We start from the raw sequence: 16,990 nt of genomic DNA, 5'->3' as shown, positions 1-16,990 counted from the left end.
TCTGACCCTACCAACTATGAAACTATGAAATGGTCTCTATGATATGTAGATGATAAAGCTTTATATACTAAAACTTGTTTGTTGGTGGATTTCTTCATGGCATAAAAGTAACAGAGACAGTTTGTGGTCTCAAGATTTGTCCCTATTTTTTGTACCTACAACTCTAGCTAGTTTATTTGTGCCCATAGATGGAACTAGGAACCTACATCTTTCAGAAGCATGCAGAGAAATGCATTTCTGCAGCGAAGTGGTGATGCAAGTTCCTCAGTAGGATTTAGATATTTTGTATTTTCTTAATTGTAAATAAAATTGCATTAAAGTTAAATTTTCAAATATGTGCCAATTAGGGCAAAATGGTAGGGGCTTAAAAAAGCAAATTTCAGTTTCCTAGAGTGACCCTACATGCATTATATTTTCTGAAGTGTAGCAGATAGCAAATGGTTTCCTTAAAAGACCAGAACCCAAAAGCTTCACATTATGCTTTCATACCTAAAAGTTTGACAATATTTGGGTTATCAAATTCTGCCATGAGAGCTGCCTCTCTCTGGAAATCAGCCTGCATGTCTGCTGATGCTTCTTCCTTCAGCATTTTCACTGCCACCATAGTGAATGGCTCATAAGGAAGCAATCCAGGAGCCCTAAGGAGAGAGAGAAAGCATATGATCACAAGGGAGAAATAATGCCCAAACTTCATCTTCAGTTACTGCTAAAAACAGGGATGTGAGGTTTTTCAAAGCTCTAATGTGCATTGGAATTGAAATGCAGTGTTGTTGGACAGTTTGAAGAAGGGACAAGGACTGAAGGAACATGAAGAGAAGAATATCTGCATTTCACCTTTAGAGAGAGTTCATCTGAGGATATGGATATGTGAACGAGTTACCCTGTGATAAAGGAGGGCAAGGCTTTACCATATGTTACAGTTACTTTGTGATAACTGCCTATGTGCATGCTTTTGCCCAGCAGTAAATGAAAGCTAGCCGTAATGTACCCCTCTTTCATTGAGGCCTAAGCTACAGCAAGTTAGATTCCATTGCTACAGGGTAAGATGTACACATGGGTAGTTACTACAGAGCCCATGATGCGCTGTAAAATACCACCTCCCTTTACTTCACAATAGCTTGTCCATGTGCCCATGCCCTAAATCAAAATAAGTAGGGCTCTGTGTGGATAACTGATTTTTTGGACAGAGGCTTGAACTGAAAAATTGGTACCAAATAAAATATCCCATTCCATGAACCATTTAATATAATTTGTAGGTCTATTTTAACCTTTTTGACAACAACAAGAAAAAAGTTCAGTATCAAAAATGTTGAAATAGAATATTTCAACATTTTCAAAGCTTCTTCCCACCTTTTTGGTGGTCCAGAAAAACAAACAAACTAGTATTTTAGTTGCCCCAAGATTGTATCTTACAGTGCACAAGCTATTCAGGCATTTCTGGGTAAGATATATCTGCATTTTGTGCAGCTCTGGGTAAGATATATCTGCATTTTCTACAAGAAGGATGGCACTATGGTGACTCTTAGTATGCCTGTTTGTCCTCATGAAGAAGATTATAGTCCCCCATCCAGTGACTCTTGCACCCTGCACTAGCTCTAGAAGGTGGATGTCTTTGAGGGAACACCAGTGTTTCAGGTCCACCCAAGAACAGATTTTGTACCATGTTGTATACCCACTGGTAAATACAGCATGAGTTGGGAAGTCATCATACCTTGGTTCTCTTCCTACTTCTTCCACTGACCTCTTTAAGACTTAGGGAAAGCCAATATCTTGTCAGAGAAGATAAGCCAAAGTTAAAGCTTTTTGGGGACAGGCTACCACTCACTGTGTTTGTGTATTTAGCATGTCTTCAAAAAAGAGACTGCTTTCTTACTTGGAGCCTCTAGAGATTATTGTGATATAAACATTTTCTTTTTCAGATTTACAGGGCATTCTGTACTCAAGACTTGTAATTAAAGACACCGGCTCCCAAGCTTGCCAGAGGTTTTGAGATGGTAATTTCCAAAGCTCAGGAACTTTCTACTTTTTAAACAGTTGAGGTATATCATGAATTTTATTAGCCACAATATTTCATACCCAGGGAGACATGGAAGGCAGGTGCTCAGCATGAAAATATTATGTCTAGACGTAGCCTGCTAATGTCTATAGAAGGTGGCACCTCTTTGGGATTCGTGTTACTTCCCTGGATTTACTGATCACCCATTACTTAAACGTCACCTTACTTTACTGTCCAATAGCATTGGACAGGTTCTAATTTCCAAAGCAAACGTTCAGTTTCCTTGTCATCTACTCCAGACATATGGCTTTGCAACAGATGTACTTGGACATGGTAAATGTCAGATCATTGTCAAATGTCAGAGAATGGCATAATGCCCGTCTAAAAGGAAATCTCGCAGGACAGCAATATCACAGCTGAAAAGATTGCCCATTGAGTTCCAGCACCCAGGAGCAATAACACTGATTCAACTTTCATTTGCATGAATGTTGCAAATGAAGGGGGGGGGGTGCTCCTCTGCTGTGTATGGAAGCTTCTACTCTATCAAGAGGGAGAATACCCTTTTCACGTGCTGTCCAATATCACATATTTTGGTGCTTGAGAGTAAATGATCTGTATCATTCTTTCTATTAATAAGCAAAGTATGAAAAAGATAAGGGGTCTCATCTCTTCTGATTGGTATTGGGGGTTCATTACACCCCATTAGTAGCTTACATGAGTTTATATGGTAGAAAAATAAAAGGTTGGCACAGATTTCACATTTTGTTTATTGCAAGGCCAGCAATAAACCATGTGTCATCTGATCTCTGAGAGTAAGTGGGACATAAGCAGTATCCTTGGTGCTTTGTTCACAGGGGACTTTTACTCTGTGTAAATTGTCTCAATGATCTCAGACCAGCTGTTAATAGACAAGTAGTCATATGGCAGAAAACTGCCAGTTTGGACATAATTGGTGTCTTTATTAGCCCACTTTGTACAGATACAGAGACCAACCTCTTTAATTTCAATGAATGATCTTTCCAGACTGAAATAAAGACACGGGTGTGGGACAGTACTAGGAGGCCACTTATTCTGAAGTTAACAGAGGATTTCAAGCTTCCAGGTCTCAAAACTGAGGGCCTCCTGCCCAGCTGGCCATTACCTCCTGGAACAAGGTTATACCAACAGTTATTTTCACCAGTATGTCTCTTTAATGCTTTATTCAATGCTTGGATTAAATAGTCAGCTGTCAGTGCACAAGGGTATACATGACAAAAAAGATATTAATGTCTCCTTTCCCTCCAGGGAATCTGCACAGCTCTGGAAAGAGCTGTGACTGCTTTGGTTTTAAGCTGTTTACCAGTGCAAAGGTCAGACCAGTCATACAGAGTTGTAGACCCTGAATCCAATGGGTATGGTATCTGAGACTCTTTCATGGGTGCCATAAGCAACATGGTTATGACATGCAGTTCATTTGATTTCTTCCTCCCTCTCCCAAGGGACAATGATGTACTGGTGTTGGTAGAGGATTATGCTGTTCTTCTTTTGTTATATTTTATTTGTGAATGCTGCTCTCTGTTTATATTAGGAAAGGCGGGGTGAAGAAGTACCCCTTGCACTTGGAGTGGAAGCTGATGAGGTTTGCACTGGAGAAGTTCCAGCCATCCTGATTTCTGGATGGGTTTCCACAGTCCCAGAGACAGCTCTCTGTCCTGCACAGACATAATCTTTATGGTAGAAAGAGCTGTCGTGCCAGAGAAATAGGGTTGCCAACCACAGTCTTTATCTAAGAGTTTAGCAAGTTTTGATAGACTGAGCCCAGACCATTTAGCTCCAGCTCTAGAAGAAATCTGCACGTTGGTCCATAACAAATCAGACATATCTTGAGAGCTGCTAGCTGACTGTTAGTGACCACAAGGAAATACTCAGCAGCCTTGAAAGCAGAAGGCCTTGACCTGACCATAGCCATGCACACAGGACAGACTTGAGCATGATGAAGACAAAAGTTAAGGTAACTCGTTACATCCTCATTCTCTTGCAGCATGAGTTAGTCCTTAGCAAACATGGCAGCTTTTCAGAAGTAGCCAGTAAATAATAGCCAGTCACTTCCTGTCCTGACATGTTGCTTGACCCAAGAATAAGTAAACATTGAATCAGAATTCTAGGCAAGCCAACTGGCAAAGACATTATTGGCACCATGCGTAGAAGTATGTTTACAGGGATGAAATATTAGACGAGGAAAAATAGGAGGCTTACTATATTTAGTCTGAGACATCCATTTAACACACATAGGCCAATGCATTGCAGTTTGTTTTTGAAGGCCAAAGGGAGTAATTTAACTTTGGTAGCTTTAGTGATCTGTGAAGGTGTTATCTTCAGTACTGCCAGGCCACAGATTCATTGTTTCTTTTACCTGCCAGGCTGTATAGTAGGGCCAAGTTCTTCCATTTGCCCAGCAAATGAGAAGGTTCTCAAGCATGCTAAATTAACATGCTACTGGGAGTGAGAAGATCATACCAAAAAACCCATTCAGAAATCAGGAGGGCTGGAGCTCTCTCAAAAAGCCAATTTAAACAGTCATTGGCAAAAAAGAGGATCTTTCCATTGTCTAAATCAGTGGTGTTCAATTGTTTGGCCCTGCAGGCCAGATGAATGGCACAGGACTGGTCCATGGGCTGGATCAGACCCCACATATTGCCTCCACTTGGCCTCATATGCTGGCATTAGTCCCCATGCCACCCTGCATGCCCAATCCAGCGTGTGGAGCTAGGACCCATGGGGAACCCAATGGGCCAGATGACATGGTGTTGGAGGTCATATCTGGTCCATGGGCCAGGGATTGAGCACCCCTGGCCTAAACACTTGATAGGATGTTTTTCATACATGTGCTGCCTTTCCCATTTTTTTTTTAAATATACCTAGAAGGGTTTGATTGAAAGTAATTGAAAAAGGGCACTGATACGCCAACACAAAGTGCTACGTCACACATATCCAGTGTACGTGTACCAGAGACCAACAGAGCATAAATGGAACTCGAAGAGATTTATAAAAGTTGTGTTCCCCCCCTCTTTTTTTTTGGGGGGGGGGGTGATACTGGCCTCCATTCAGAGGACTAGCACAAAGACGGCCTATGCAGTATTAAGTCCATCTTAAAACTCTCAAAATAGAGCTTGAGTGGCACTCAAGTAGGGGATAATCCTTGTTTGTTTTGCCTCTCTCTAGGGGTGAATTTTGCCCAGGATGGTATCAAATAATGAGCTATATTCAACAGCATGCTCTTTGGGTTTGTTTTAAAATTCACATACACTGGGTTTAGGAGAGCTTTGCATCATCAGCATCTGGAACATAGCTGAACCTCTGCCCTAATATGCTTTGTTGTCACTTCAAATTTAACTCATCCAGTTTAGCCATCAAAGCTCACAGATTCACAGAGGTTTAGGGCTGGAAGGGACCTTGTGAGATCATTGGCTGGAAGGGACCTTGAGAACCCCCCTGCCCTGGGCAGGAAAGGCTGCTGGGATCAAATAACCCCAGCAAACAATCAATAATAAGCTAAGCATCTGTGATTTCCCACTGTATGCCCTTTAAACTGTTATTTTTAACACTCCCCATATAAATAAATGCATGCCTGCACTTCCTCTCCATCTCTTCATTAAAAATATCTCTCACGTCCATCACAAGTATTTCCCCATTGAAAAAAATGTAGTCTACCCATCATTCATTTCCTAATCCAAGCTTGTCAACAGTAGAACTGTCCATATTTAGTGCAGACTATTTTCATACTATAAACTTAAAAATATCAGCTGTTGCAGCCATTCTGTGGAAGAGGAAGACTTTGGCTTTGCTGAACAAGACACCATAATTAACAAGTTGCAGCAGAGTATTCTTTTCTGTCCATTGTGCTTAACCTGTAAGAGAATGGAATAACTGACAGGACTTAAGCTTCATATCCCTTCTCATGGAATCACATAGGAAAGTAGGGTTGGAAGGGACCTCAGAAGGTCGTTTGGTCATGTAGTAGGGCTGGGCCAGCTGCCAAACTCATGCAGAGGTGTGAGACAGTGGTGTGTCTTCTGATTGCTGCTGGCATGATCGTGCGGTGGTAACAGTGGCCATTTTTTTCCCCTCACGCCCCCTAAATTGGTACCTGGGGCAGCTGCCCCAGTTGCCCTGCCCTAGTTATGCCATGCATCTAATTCAGCCTCTTACTCAAGGCAGGTGATCCCATTCCAGCCGAATGCCTGTCCAACCTGCTCTTGACATTTCTAGGGATGGAGGTTCTACAATTTCTCTAGGCAGCCTGCTCCAGTGCTTGCCCACCCTCAGAGTCTATCTTTCTTCATAAGTCATGCTCTCCAGGCTTCTTGTCATTTTTGCTGCTCTGCCCTGGACTGTTTCAAATTTGCCCAGATCTTTCTTGAAGTGTGGTGCCCAAAACTGAAAATCCTGAAGCATACAATATCATCACAATAGATCACTCTCGGTAACAACAGGAAGAGTTATATAATTGTCCTCAATGCATGATAAACTGAGCTGCCACTTTAAACTGGTCTCGTGGGAATAACTGATCTTCCCTATCTAATAAACAGGAGGAGAATGGGGACATTTACAAGACTATTTTGCTAAATAATAATGAAAAAATGAATAACAATAGAAATAAGCAAGCTGTTGTTATACTTTCATATATGAATATTTCATTTTTATTTGAATTGTGCATTTCTCTATGGCACGTTGAGTATATGAGCCAGTGGTTTCCTGTTTTCAGTACTCTGGCCAGATAGTTACGGCATCTAATTGCGAGCACTAGGGAGTACTCACTAGCAGGACCTTTACCTTGCTTGAAAGACTCTTCCAAATGCTCCTTCTCCAATATCCCTCACATATTCAATGTTGTTTCTTGGATATTCCAGGCTGAGCAATTTAGGATTCAGTAGAAGTGGCATACGCTGGTACATAGGATTAGGATGAAGTCTGTCCAGTAAGAGCTCAGAGGGAAGAGTTGTAAGTGCTGGTGCCTCTGATTCCCTGAATTGAGGGACAAGGAATCAATGGTTAGGTGAAATCATGTAGATATTGCTCTGCCAGGAGACAACATTTTTTCATCTCATTTGGTGTTTGACCCTGGACAACTGGAGAAGTGTGGTACAAAAAAACCCCACAGGGCCTCTTGGCATATATGGAGTCACTTGCAATCCTTCAAAAGACAGCCTATAGCTTCTTGTCCTGCTCTCCAGTGGTAGAAATGACTTGCCACAAGAATGGGAATTTCAGTACAGATTTCGGCCTCTTGTGTTTGCCCTGCCCTCTGTCCTCCTGCCAGCATGTCCATGTTCAGCATGGCACACTCAGGTGAAACTGTACTTGGGAACTATCTTTGATGCATAGCACCCCTTAACATGGAGCTATGCACCTCTCTATGAACACCCTGCTTTGTTGAGCATTTTGCCATCTGTCCTTAGTTTATTAATTGTGTTCTATTGTCTCATGACACTGAATTGTTACTTCTGATCTATTTCCAATTTGCTTCTTATTTCTGGGTTGAACCTGTCAGTTTGCCAGGCCAGGATCCAATCTAGTACATCCTCACATATGGGGCTGGTCTCCTTCTCCTATGATTAGTCATGTTGAGGCAGTAATGGAATGACCCATGTGAGCAAGAAATATTTGTCTGTTTAAGAAGTTTTAGGACCATGTTGTATTGTGGAGCAGCAGTATGGAGACAGAAGACCTAAACCTCTTTGAGAACCCCACAAGAAGCAATGATACCCAGGAAGCATTATCCTGAATAATAAACAAAGTGCTCTGCACATTGACACTCCTTTACAAAAAAGGTTCTTTCAGTTTTTGACAATAGAACGAATCTAGGCTGGAAAAATCCCTGGTCTGATTCATAAACACTGTTGGCTATTAACCACAGAGACTTCGGGTTGAGGCTGTGGAATTTGCTTTAAGAGGATGAGGATTCATGTCTAGATAATGTCTTGTGTATTCACTGAAAAGTCTGTAGAGTAATGCCTGGCAACAGAAGAAATTTCATTCAAAGACTCTTTTTTTCCTATTTGTTTGGGTCTTTTTCTGTTCCTTTCTTCCCTTTGATCATTCAACCCTTAACAATGTCCAATAATCTACTGAATAGTGTTCTTGCCAAGGAGGAAAGTTTTACAATTTTAGAATGGCAATTATGGCCTAGAAGACCTGGTCCTTACTTTCAAAGCAATGCTTGATCTGCACAACTGATTCTTTAATTCAGCATTTGCTAAACTGTGATGCATGCCCCCCTAGGGAAGGTAGGGTGGACCTGAACATTTCCTAGTGGGAACATGTGAATCACAGCAGTATCTCCCTACTTCAGCTGTTGTCACACCCTCTCCCCACTTCAGCTACCACTGCCTCCCCTTGCCAGTGACAGCAGCTGGTGAGGGGTATCCATAGTGTGGGGAATCAGCAGCAAGAGAACCAGAGGCAGGAGCTGAAGTACAAGAGGCATCAGAGTACCCAACTGCCTACAGTGCGACATAAACTTACACAAGGTTTGGGAAATGCTGCTTTAATCTGTCAATAGCCTGTAAAACCAGAACTTTGTTTTTCATTCAGAACTGAACCAATGCATTTGCTGAACTGTTTACATATGTGGCCAGGTTTCTTTGTTAAACAATCTCTTAGGGTTACATCAAGTCCCAACTAGTCTCAGTCACAGCAAAATTCATATGGCTGACTTGGTTGTACTGTAGCTGAAATCACCATTTCCTTGTTTCGCCGTGCTGAGAATTTAAAATCAAATACCTTTCTCCTTAACTAGAAGTATGTAGGAGACCTGTAACACTGGACAAGCATCAATATTCTCCAAAAGACTCTTCAGGGAAGCAGGACACTGCTGTTCCTTGTCCCTGGGTCCCAGGGAAGAATATGAGGATCTTCAGTCTGCTTGATGCAGAATCTTATTGTTATTAATATGATATTCGTTTTCAAGTAGCAGCCAGACATGCCAGTCAGATTAAAAAGTCTATGGCAGGTACTAGCAGACATCTCCCTGCCCCGAAGCATTTACAATTTAATATTTCCCTTTGCATGATCACCTTTTAACATAAAACAGACACTGAACAGAGTGTGCAAGCCTGTTGGTCGAAAGAAAATGCAGGCTTCTTAAGTAGATTTAATCAGTTTACTCTTACGACGTTTCCACTCAGACTACAAAAAAAAAAATATTTGAGGACAACTTACATTTCTTCCTTGTGTCGCAACTTAATGAGCACTGAAATTACATCTACAAGTCCTGTTTCAAAACTAAATTTGCTTTAGTAAATTCTACGTGACTTATGACTACTGATAGCTTTTTCCTTGCCTGCACCAAGAAATCTTAGGTCATACCTCTTTTTGTTTTTCCATTGTTTTCTTCTCCGGCAGCAAATAAGAGCAACAATAATGAAGATCACTATCAGTGCAAAGCTGGAGATGATGGAAATAATGACAGTCATGGAGTATGTAGGGGAGAAAGGAGGAGGAGGGAGATTTGGAGTCTCTGCACTTGGGTTTTTAGTTCCTTGTGTAAAGGAGGCTGTAACGAAAACAAAAACAGTGAGTGCACCCCTTTGAAATGCTATTGGACTTTTCTTTAAGAGATGCTTGTAACATTAGGCTGTTGTCAGGGACATTTTGTGATGTCAAAAAGTGTGTTCATGCCTTTCAAAAAAAAAAAACCCACCATGAATATCAAGTAATTACTAAGTTAGCTCTCTCAGAGCCATCCCAGAAGTCAGCTAATTTGTAAATGCAATGACCAGGACTTAGAAGGAAACCTAAGTTAGGTTGCCGTGTTTATTCCTTCTCGAGTGAGCCAAAGCAAGGTAGCTTCAGTTCATAAAGACCTGTGCTTCTGATCTCTGCTTAATGAAAGTGAAAGTGGGGGAAAAAGAAGCCTTTGTTAAAGTGTATTTTGAACAGTTTGGTATTCTTGTGATATTTTAAAATCCCAACATATACGAAGAATTGGATTTTTTAGCAAACCAGCTAGTAGCAAAAATAAAATGGCCAGAGGTTGGATATAGTGTTGGATACAAATGTTTCATTTTCAGAGGGTTTTTTAGAGGGTTTTGTGTATAAAATAGAAAATCAAAATTGACGATCAAAAAGATTTTGTTTATAAAAATGAAGAAACAAAGCATTTAGATTTTCAACATTTTTTCAGGGTTGTTGTTTTTTTTAACTGAAATAAACCTGGCAAATTATACATGGATTCATGAAATATTTCAGTCAACCTGAATCTGTGTTTTTCATCAATGATGAAAATTACACCCAAAATGTTTCACCACATACTATTCTAAGTTCCTCTCTCCTTGACCATAGTTTTTGTTGTGCTGTGCAAAAGCAAAACACTTGGCTTCTCTGCCCCCACTTCTCATCTGTAATGTGAAGAAACATCTGTTAGTCAAGGGTTCTGTGGGGCTGGGTTGTTTGGTAAAGCACTTTGAACTTGAAGGGCTATATTCTGTTCCCTCTGAAGTCAATGCAAATAGCTAAAAACACTGAGGTGACTATTAGGGTAAAACAGACCTGAATGTTTTTTGCGTGTCAGTGCTTAATGGGAATCCTACAAGGAGAACTGCTGTCCAAAGTTGTCAGCCGCAGTCCCTTACCATCTCCACAAGGAGGAACACTGCAGTATTCCCAGTTTACAGAGGGATCCTTTGTGTAACACCAGGGTCGCTCATTCTCACCTCCTGGATTACGGCAATAGTTTTCGGCATTGGAGAGTTCTGGGAAAACCTGAGGGGTCCTTCTGTGCAAATGGGGTGCCTTTTGGTGAGAAGGAAATTAGATTACTCTTTTTCCAAATGTAAGCGAGGCAGCCACTGGTGTGAAATGCTAACGCTGTAAGACACCTACTTAATTGGTGAATGAAGAAACCCCATTTAAGTACCTCACTTCTGCTTCTCAGTCTCTACAGATTTTGCTCAGTGCCTTGGTAATGAGTCTTCAGGTGGGTAATGATTATATCTTTATTAGGCCATATGAAATGATTGAAAGTGCTACTGTAATGGCTCTTCTGTGCACCAGGAGCCTCACAGAATGGTCATCTCAGCATAAGGGAATCCTTCAGCAGCATGCAGCTAGCAGTGTGGCTCTTGTACCCTTTGCTTACTGCTATGGTGTACAAGGCCCAGGAATAAGGGACCTTTTGTTCCCAACTGATCTGCAGCTGCCATACCATCCCACATTGGGGTCACTGGCACTTGGCATAATTACAAAGAGTTTTCAGGCTGTCGTGCTGCAAGGAGATGCTTTGCAGGAAGCTGGCTCAGGCCTGGCTATCACACATGCCATCTTTTCCCACACTTCCTACAGCAGAGTTGAGTGTGCCACAGCTCTCAAAGGGGCTCTGGGCCTGTTACATAGTTAAGCCAGGATTTTTAGAGCATCCTAAGGGAACATGGGTCCAGCTCCCTTTCAGTGGGATGCGAGTGCCTGACTCTGAGAACTGAGCTATACATTCAGCCTTTCTTTTAGATCTGAAGGAATGGATGCTTTACCTGCTCACTCCACCTCTGACAAGGAACACCGGAAGCTGTGACATTGATGGGACCCTGGTAGAACCGCCCATTGCCTTTGTAGCACTTTGCTGTGGACAAAAAGCATTTGAACAAGGAAAGTAAGACCATGTACTGCAAGCAGTGTAATGATGTTAACTCCTGATTAGAAGCAGGGAAGCCTTGGGAGCATTAAAATGGCCAAGCAACTTAGCCTTCCACTTATGAGACTACCTAGACTTCCATTCACTTGGAACTGCTCCTGAACTCATTACAGCAGGGTTAATGTAGTGTAACTCCAAAGGAGATGGATTTAAACTAGTGTAAATGAGATGCATTCAGGTTCCAGTCACTCTGAAGTCTTCGTCTTATTTATCCCCTTCACTTCCCTCCAGCGCAACCCTGACCTTCATTTAAACAGCCCCAAGAGTATCTCTGTAACATGGTTCTCAACCTTTTTTAGACTCAAGACACCCTTTATTAGACTTAAGGCACCCCTTGGAAAATGCCAGCTCTTAGGTTTACTCATTTTTTGACAATGGAAAAAAACACAGCAATTCTTCTGTTGCAAAGACCTCAGAAAGACAGGTCAGAATGTTTTTGATGCCATTAATTCCTATTTGAAATCTCTCAGTTACTCTTGTGAATCAGGTGTAGGTTTTTGCCCAGTTAACAGTGCTAATATTGCATGATGTCTCATATCACACTTAAAAGGATCCAACAACACCATGGTTAAGAATCACTGCTCTGTAAATTTCAAATCTAGATATATGTAACAAATCCATATTGTTAAACTCTACCACAGGCCCAGGGGCTGGATGAGGCCCATCAGGCCATTCTATCTGGCCCACGGGGCCCCTAAAAATTTTAAAAATTAATATGTATCTGCCCTTCGCTGCCTGTCATGCGGCCCTCGATGGTTTGCCAAAACTCAATAAGCAGCCCTCTACCCAAAATAATTGCCCGCCCCTGCTCCACCACATAAAAAGGAACATTCCTTTTAAAATTTAGGAAAAAAAGATGGGAAGCTATTAGAATTTAATGATTTAATGCAACCTTGTACATAAAAAGTATTATTTACTAGACTTGTTTATCTAATTGTAAAGAATTGGCTGTAAGGAATTTAGGGGATTTTCAAAAGCATCTAGTGGGTTTAGGTACACTGACCCCACACTAAGCTTTTTGGGATACTAACTGTATTTTCTGGCTTTATTATTATTATATTACTGTTAACCCTTTTAGCTACAAAAGGAATAGAATGAGTAGGACATTTGGTGAGAACAAGTCCCAATAACTCCATGGACCTGACAATGGTACCATAATAAAAAAGGAATAAAATCTTAGTTTTGTACCTAATGCCATGAAATAAAATTAAATAAACACAGAGAACAGATCAGCTGAATAAGATGGTGATTCAGAGTACTCTTGACAAAAAGCTAAAAGGTAGCATGTTTACACAGCCCATTTTTTGACATGACACAGCATTTAAAAAATCTATCTGGAGAGAAGTATAGTGGGGGTGACTCACACTCACAGGCATGCTCATATATATACACATTGCTCTCTTTCTTTTTGCATAAAGGAATAACCACAGCTGTATGTATTCCTTAAATGCAAGGATTGTCCAAGTAACAGGGACGGGGCAGCTGCAGTGAATTAAGGCAGTTCTCCCTGCACACCATAAAAGGGATGCACTATGGTAACAAGGAGCAGGGGAGCAGTAGCTGATATTAGAAGCAAACCCTTAAAGGAAAGTTATAGAGAAACAACTACTTTTACTCTACTGATTCTTACACTGAATTTTTCCATTTTTCCATTTTCCATTTACTTTACTGATTTTTCCATTCCTGGTCTGAGCACTTTTCAAGGGTTACAGAACATTAAGTGACAGCAGAGCTTAACTCACTGTCTTTAAAAATGAGCCTTCAGGTGCCTGAATGAGGGATTGCATATACACATTTTAGTCCACAGAAAAGTAAAGGTCTGCTCAGTTTATGAAATCAGAGGCACCAAAGTAGGCACAGAAGTATCATACTACAAAAATATTGCTTGGCCATAACAAAAACATACACTGCAAATATTTTAAACCTAAAATATCGTGAGCATTGCCGGCCACCAAAGCTTCACAACTGAAATTGTTGTGTTTGGGTTTTTGCCTCCTGATATTGAAATATTTAGGGAGTCACAATTCTCCACATCCCCAAAGGCTAGAAACCGTTTTCCCCCCCCCTCAATTAAACCAGAAAAATAGAGTGTTAGTGGCAGATTCCAGGTGGGCCTCAAATTAAAACACCAAGGGTCAGATCTTCCTCCACCTATTAAGTGCCTACATATATTCCTGTTCCACCTTGCTTGAGTCCCTGAAAAACTGTTTGCTTTTGTTACCCACCATCAGATCGGCCAAAGACTAAATTACAAAAGCCATCAAGAAGGAGAAAAAGCAACCCACCATTTGCGTTAATGTTGTTTTAGGCACTCGGGCAAGGCGGAAGTGAGTCACAGTTAGATGCCTCCGTTCACTTAGGTACCAAAAGGGTGGAATGGCCCCAGATGTTTTGAGGGCTGGCAACACTGCACCTATCAATGCAAGGCATCTAGATGTAAATCCTAAGGGAATCTACTTACTGGTTATATTTTCCTTCTTAAAATCTGAAAAAAAAAAGAAGACAGACAGTACATAAGCAACTGATAGTCTATTTGTTAAAATAAGAGCTTGGTCACTAGCACAGCTACTATCTGTTCTCTCACAGATTATAGAGAAGTTAGGGCAGGGTGAACCTTAGAGTCTACCTTGTTCAGAAATGCATAAGCTTTTGTAGGCAACAACCTACTCTGTCAGGTGCTGTGATGAAGATGCTTCATCAGAAACTTCTGACAAAGTAGGCTGTTGCCTACAAAAACTTACATATTTCTGAATGTGTTAGTCTTTTGCAGTGCTTCCCTGCCCTGTCTTGCCTTCTGTCTCACTTCAGACTAACCAGGGAATCCTTGGGGGAAGAATTGAGGTATATCAGCTTTCTTCTGCAGTTACCACTGTGTAGAAGGGGGATGAATTCTCCCACTTCAAACCACAGCCCTCCAGTCCTAGGGAGAATCCTATATGGAGTTCCTTTTCTGTGCAAAGAGGGAGCCTCATCATTAGCTTATAAATCAGGCTACACATTGGTCTTATTACTTGCCAACTCCCCTGGAAGGTGGGTCAGGCCTCCCCTTCCTCCCCAAACTCTTGCTAAGCCTCAGCCCCATTTCATACAGCTGGAAGGCAAATTGAGAGCACAGTTCTCAGTTACCAAGGTATGGAATTCTAGTGCAGGCCTTGGGGTCTTGGTGTAGGCTGGGAAGCCTGTTGCATTCAGGAAGAGTCAGCAGCATTAGTCCAGGCTTATAAATTCCTTTCTGGGAATTTTCCTCCATTGCAAGCCATTCCTTAAAGCAGTAGAGATCCTTCACCGCAAGGCAGTGCTCTCTACATTATTTTAAGAAGAACAGCAAAATACAGAGTCAGTGGCCTGGTAGCAAATAATTCATTTACAAGGTCACACAAGCGTTATGTAATGAGATCTTCAGGCAGTAGAGTTATCTCCATTGTTTTCAGCAGGACTGTGATATTTTACCCCGGGTGAGAATCTGGCCCATAAATTATAATGGAAATATTGTGTGGATTATAATAACTTCTTCTCTTTAAGCTACACTTTAATGAAGCATGATGCTATTCAAAGCCCATCACCCATCATTCTATGTGACGGGTTCCCACCAGTTATTCTTAAATAATTACTGCCATTATCTTATAACAATATGTCACACCTGTGCACCGCCTTAACCTCCCTCTCACTGTCCTCTAAATTCACCTTCTTTCTATAATGCAAAGATAAAACCGATATGTGATAATGGCAGGAGGCAAACTGCAGTCACTACACCTAACTGGCTAAGAACTGTGGACACTATTATGTCTGTCATCTTCCCACCTTTGTCTACTGCCTGCTCTATTAGTATGTCTAGTCTTTTGGAGCAGGATCTGTTTAGGATAGAAGCCTTTGGATAGCATCAAGCACAATGGGATTCTGTTCTGGCTGAGATCTCTAGGTGCTTTCTCAATATAAAAAGTAAATCATAATAATCAAAGGACATAATCAAATGAAAATTGTTATTGTAAGTTCTTCATTGAAAGCATGTATTTAAATGTAAAGCATGACCCTTTTGACCATCGGATCGTTTATAGATTCCATAGACACTAAGGCTGGAAAGGACCTTGGAAGATCATCGAGTCCAGCCCCCCACCCAAAGGGCAGGAAGTCAGCTGGGGTCATAGGATCCCAGCAAGATAAGCATCCAATTTGTTCTTGAAGGTGTTCAATTTAGATGCTTGAACCACCTCCGATGGCAGGCTGCTCCAGACCTTGGGAGCTCGGACAGTAAAGAAATTCTTCCTTACATCCAGCCCGAAACGGTCATGCAGTAGTTTATGACCGTTCAACCTCATCATCCCCTGGGGCACTCTGGTGAACAAACGTTCCCCCAGGTACTGGTAGTTCACAAATAGGGTGCAGGTAAGACACTGTTTTATAAGAAAACCCAAACTGTCATAACTCAAACTTTGTAGAAGGGTTGGAAACGAGGCATCTTTGTTAATTATCAGCCGTTCACTTTTTTGGACCCTCCATTGAAGTACTTAGAGGTTGAAAGTGGAGGTGATTTATTGGACTCAGCTAAGTCTCCAGTTGGTGCCTGTTTCTTCAGAACCACCATATTATGGGCACTTCTGCACATGCTGTTAATGCTATAAAGGCTTACTGCACAGTAAGCCTTCCCTGGGAGCATATCTACATGTGCTCCCTCTTGGGAGCAAGTCTGCTCCCAACAGAAGCAGCCCAGGTACAGGGCTGTTCCTACCCTGCTCTGCCTCCTGCAGCAGCCAGGGGGAACTCCAGGGTCTCCTGGAGTGCTTAGCCCAGGTTCTGGCAGGGAGCGCAGTCTCAATGCACTTGGGGTCAGGAAAGCTCTGCTGGCTGCAGCAGCAGCAGCTGCTATCTCACAGCATGGATAGCTCTGCCCCTTCACAGGGGTCCCACCCCCTGGTTGTAATCTTGGGCTCTGAAGTCCTGCCCCTAACTTCTGACCTTTGCCATCTGGAAGTCCCTCCCCTTGCCCCTGGAAGTATGCCTTTGGGGAAGAGGGTTTGTCATCTTAGGGGGGAAAAACACATTATATACTAAAAATCAAACAACCATAATAATATATTTTAATTTAATTTAAAAATATATTTTTGTCCTGATTTGTGTGCGTTTGTGCTGTATGTATAGAAGTGATTGCATAATAGCTCAAAATGCAGTCTTACTCTTCTATATTGCATGGGGTATGCAGGGGTGTTGGGGAGGTATGGCTGCATGGGCATGGGGTTTCTGGTTCCACGATGGCAAAACCCCTTTCTAAAAAGAGTACTTGCAGGGGCAAGGGGAGGGATTTATAATGGCAAAGGTCAGGGGTTAGGGGG

At 41.7% G+C, this 16,990-nt stretch overlaps 1 protein-coding gene across 1 annotated transcript in view; it reads right to left on the bottom strand.

Moving 5' to 3' along the window:
* Window positions 1-16,990, bottom strand: part of MUSK (muscle associated receptor tyrosine kinase) — an 85,703-nt gene that overhangs the window by 9,022 nt on the left and 59,691 nt on the right. Inside the window, exons 10-16 of the mRNA XM_019555385.1 lie at window positions 14,790-14,965; window positions 14,125-14,148; window positions 11,503-11,591; window positions 10,609-10,768; window positions 9,344-9,530; window positions 6,809-7,000; window positions 490-638 (exon numbers count right to left, since the gene is read on the bottom strand). Of these exons, the coding sequence (XP_019410930.1) occupies window positions 490-638; window positions 6,809-7,000; window positions 9,344-9,530; window positions 10,609-10,768; window positions 11,503-11,591; window positions 14,125-14,148; window positions 14,790-14,965 (977 nt within the window). The remainder of the gene's footprint in view (window positions 1-489; window positions 639-6,808; window positions 7,001-9,343; window positions 9,531-10,608; window positions 10,769-11,502; window positions 11,592-14,124; window positions 14,149-14,789; window positions 14,966-16,990) is intronic.

This window comes from Crocodylus porosus, unplaced genomic scaffold (genome assembly GCF_001723895.1).
Source record: "Crocodylus porosus isolate Cpor-Errol unplaced genomic scaffold, CroPor_comp1, whole genome shotgun sequence".
Taxonomy (NCBI): Eukaryota; Metazoa; Chordata; order Crocodylia; family Crocodylidae; genus Crocodylus; species Crocodylus porosus.
The sequence above is the reverse complement of the archived record's forward strand: the minus strand, read 5'-3'. Positions and strand labels throughout refer to the sequence as shown.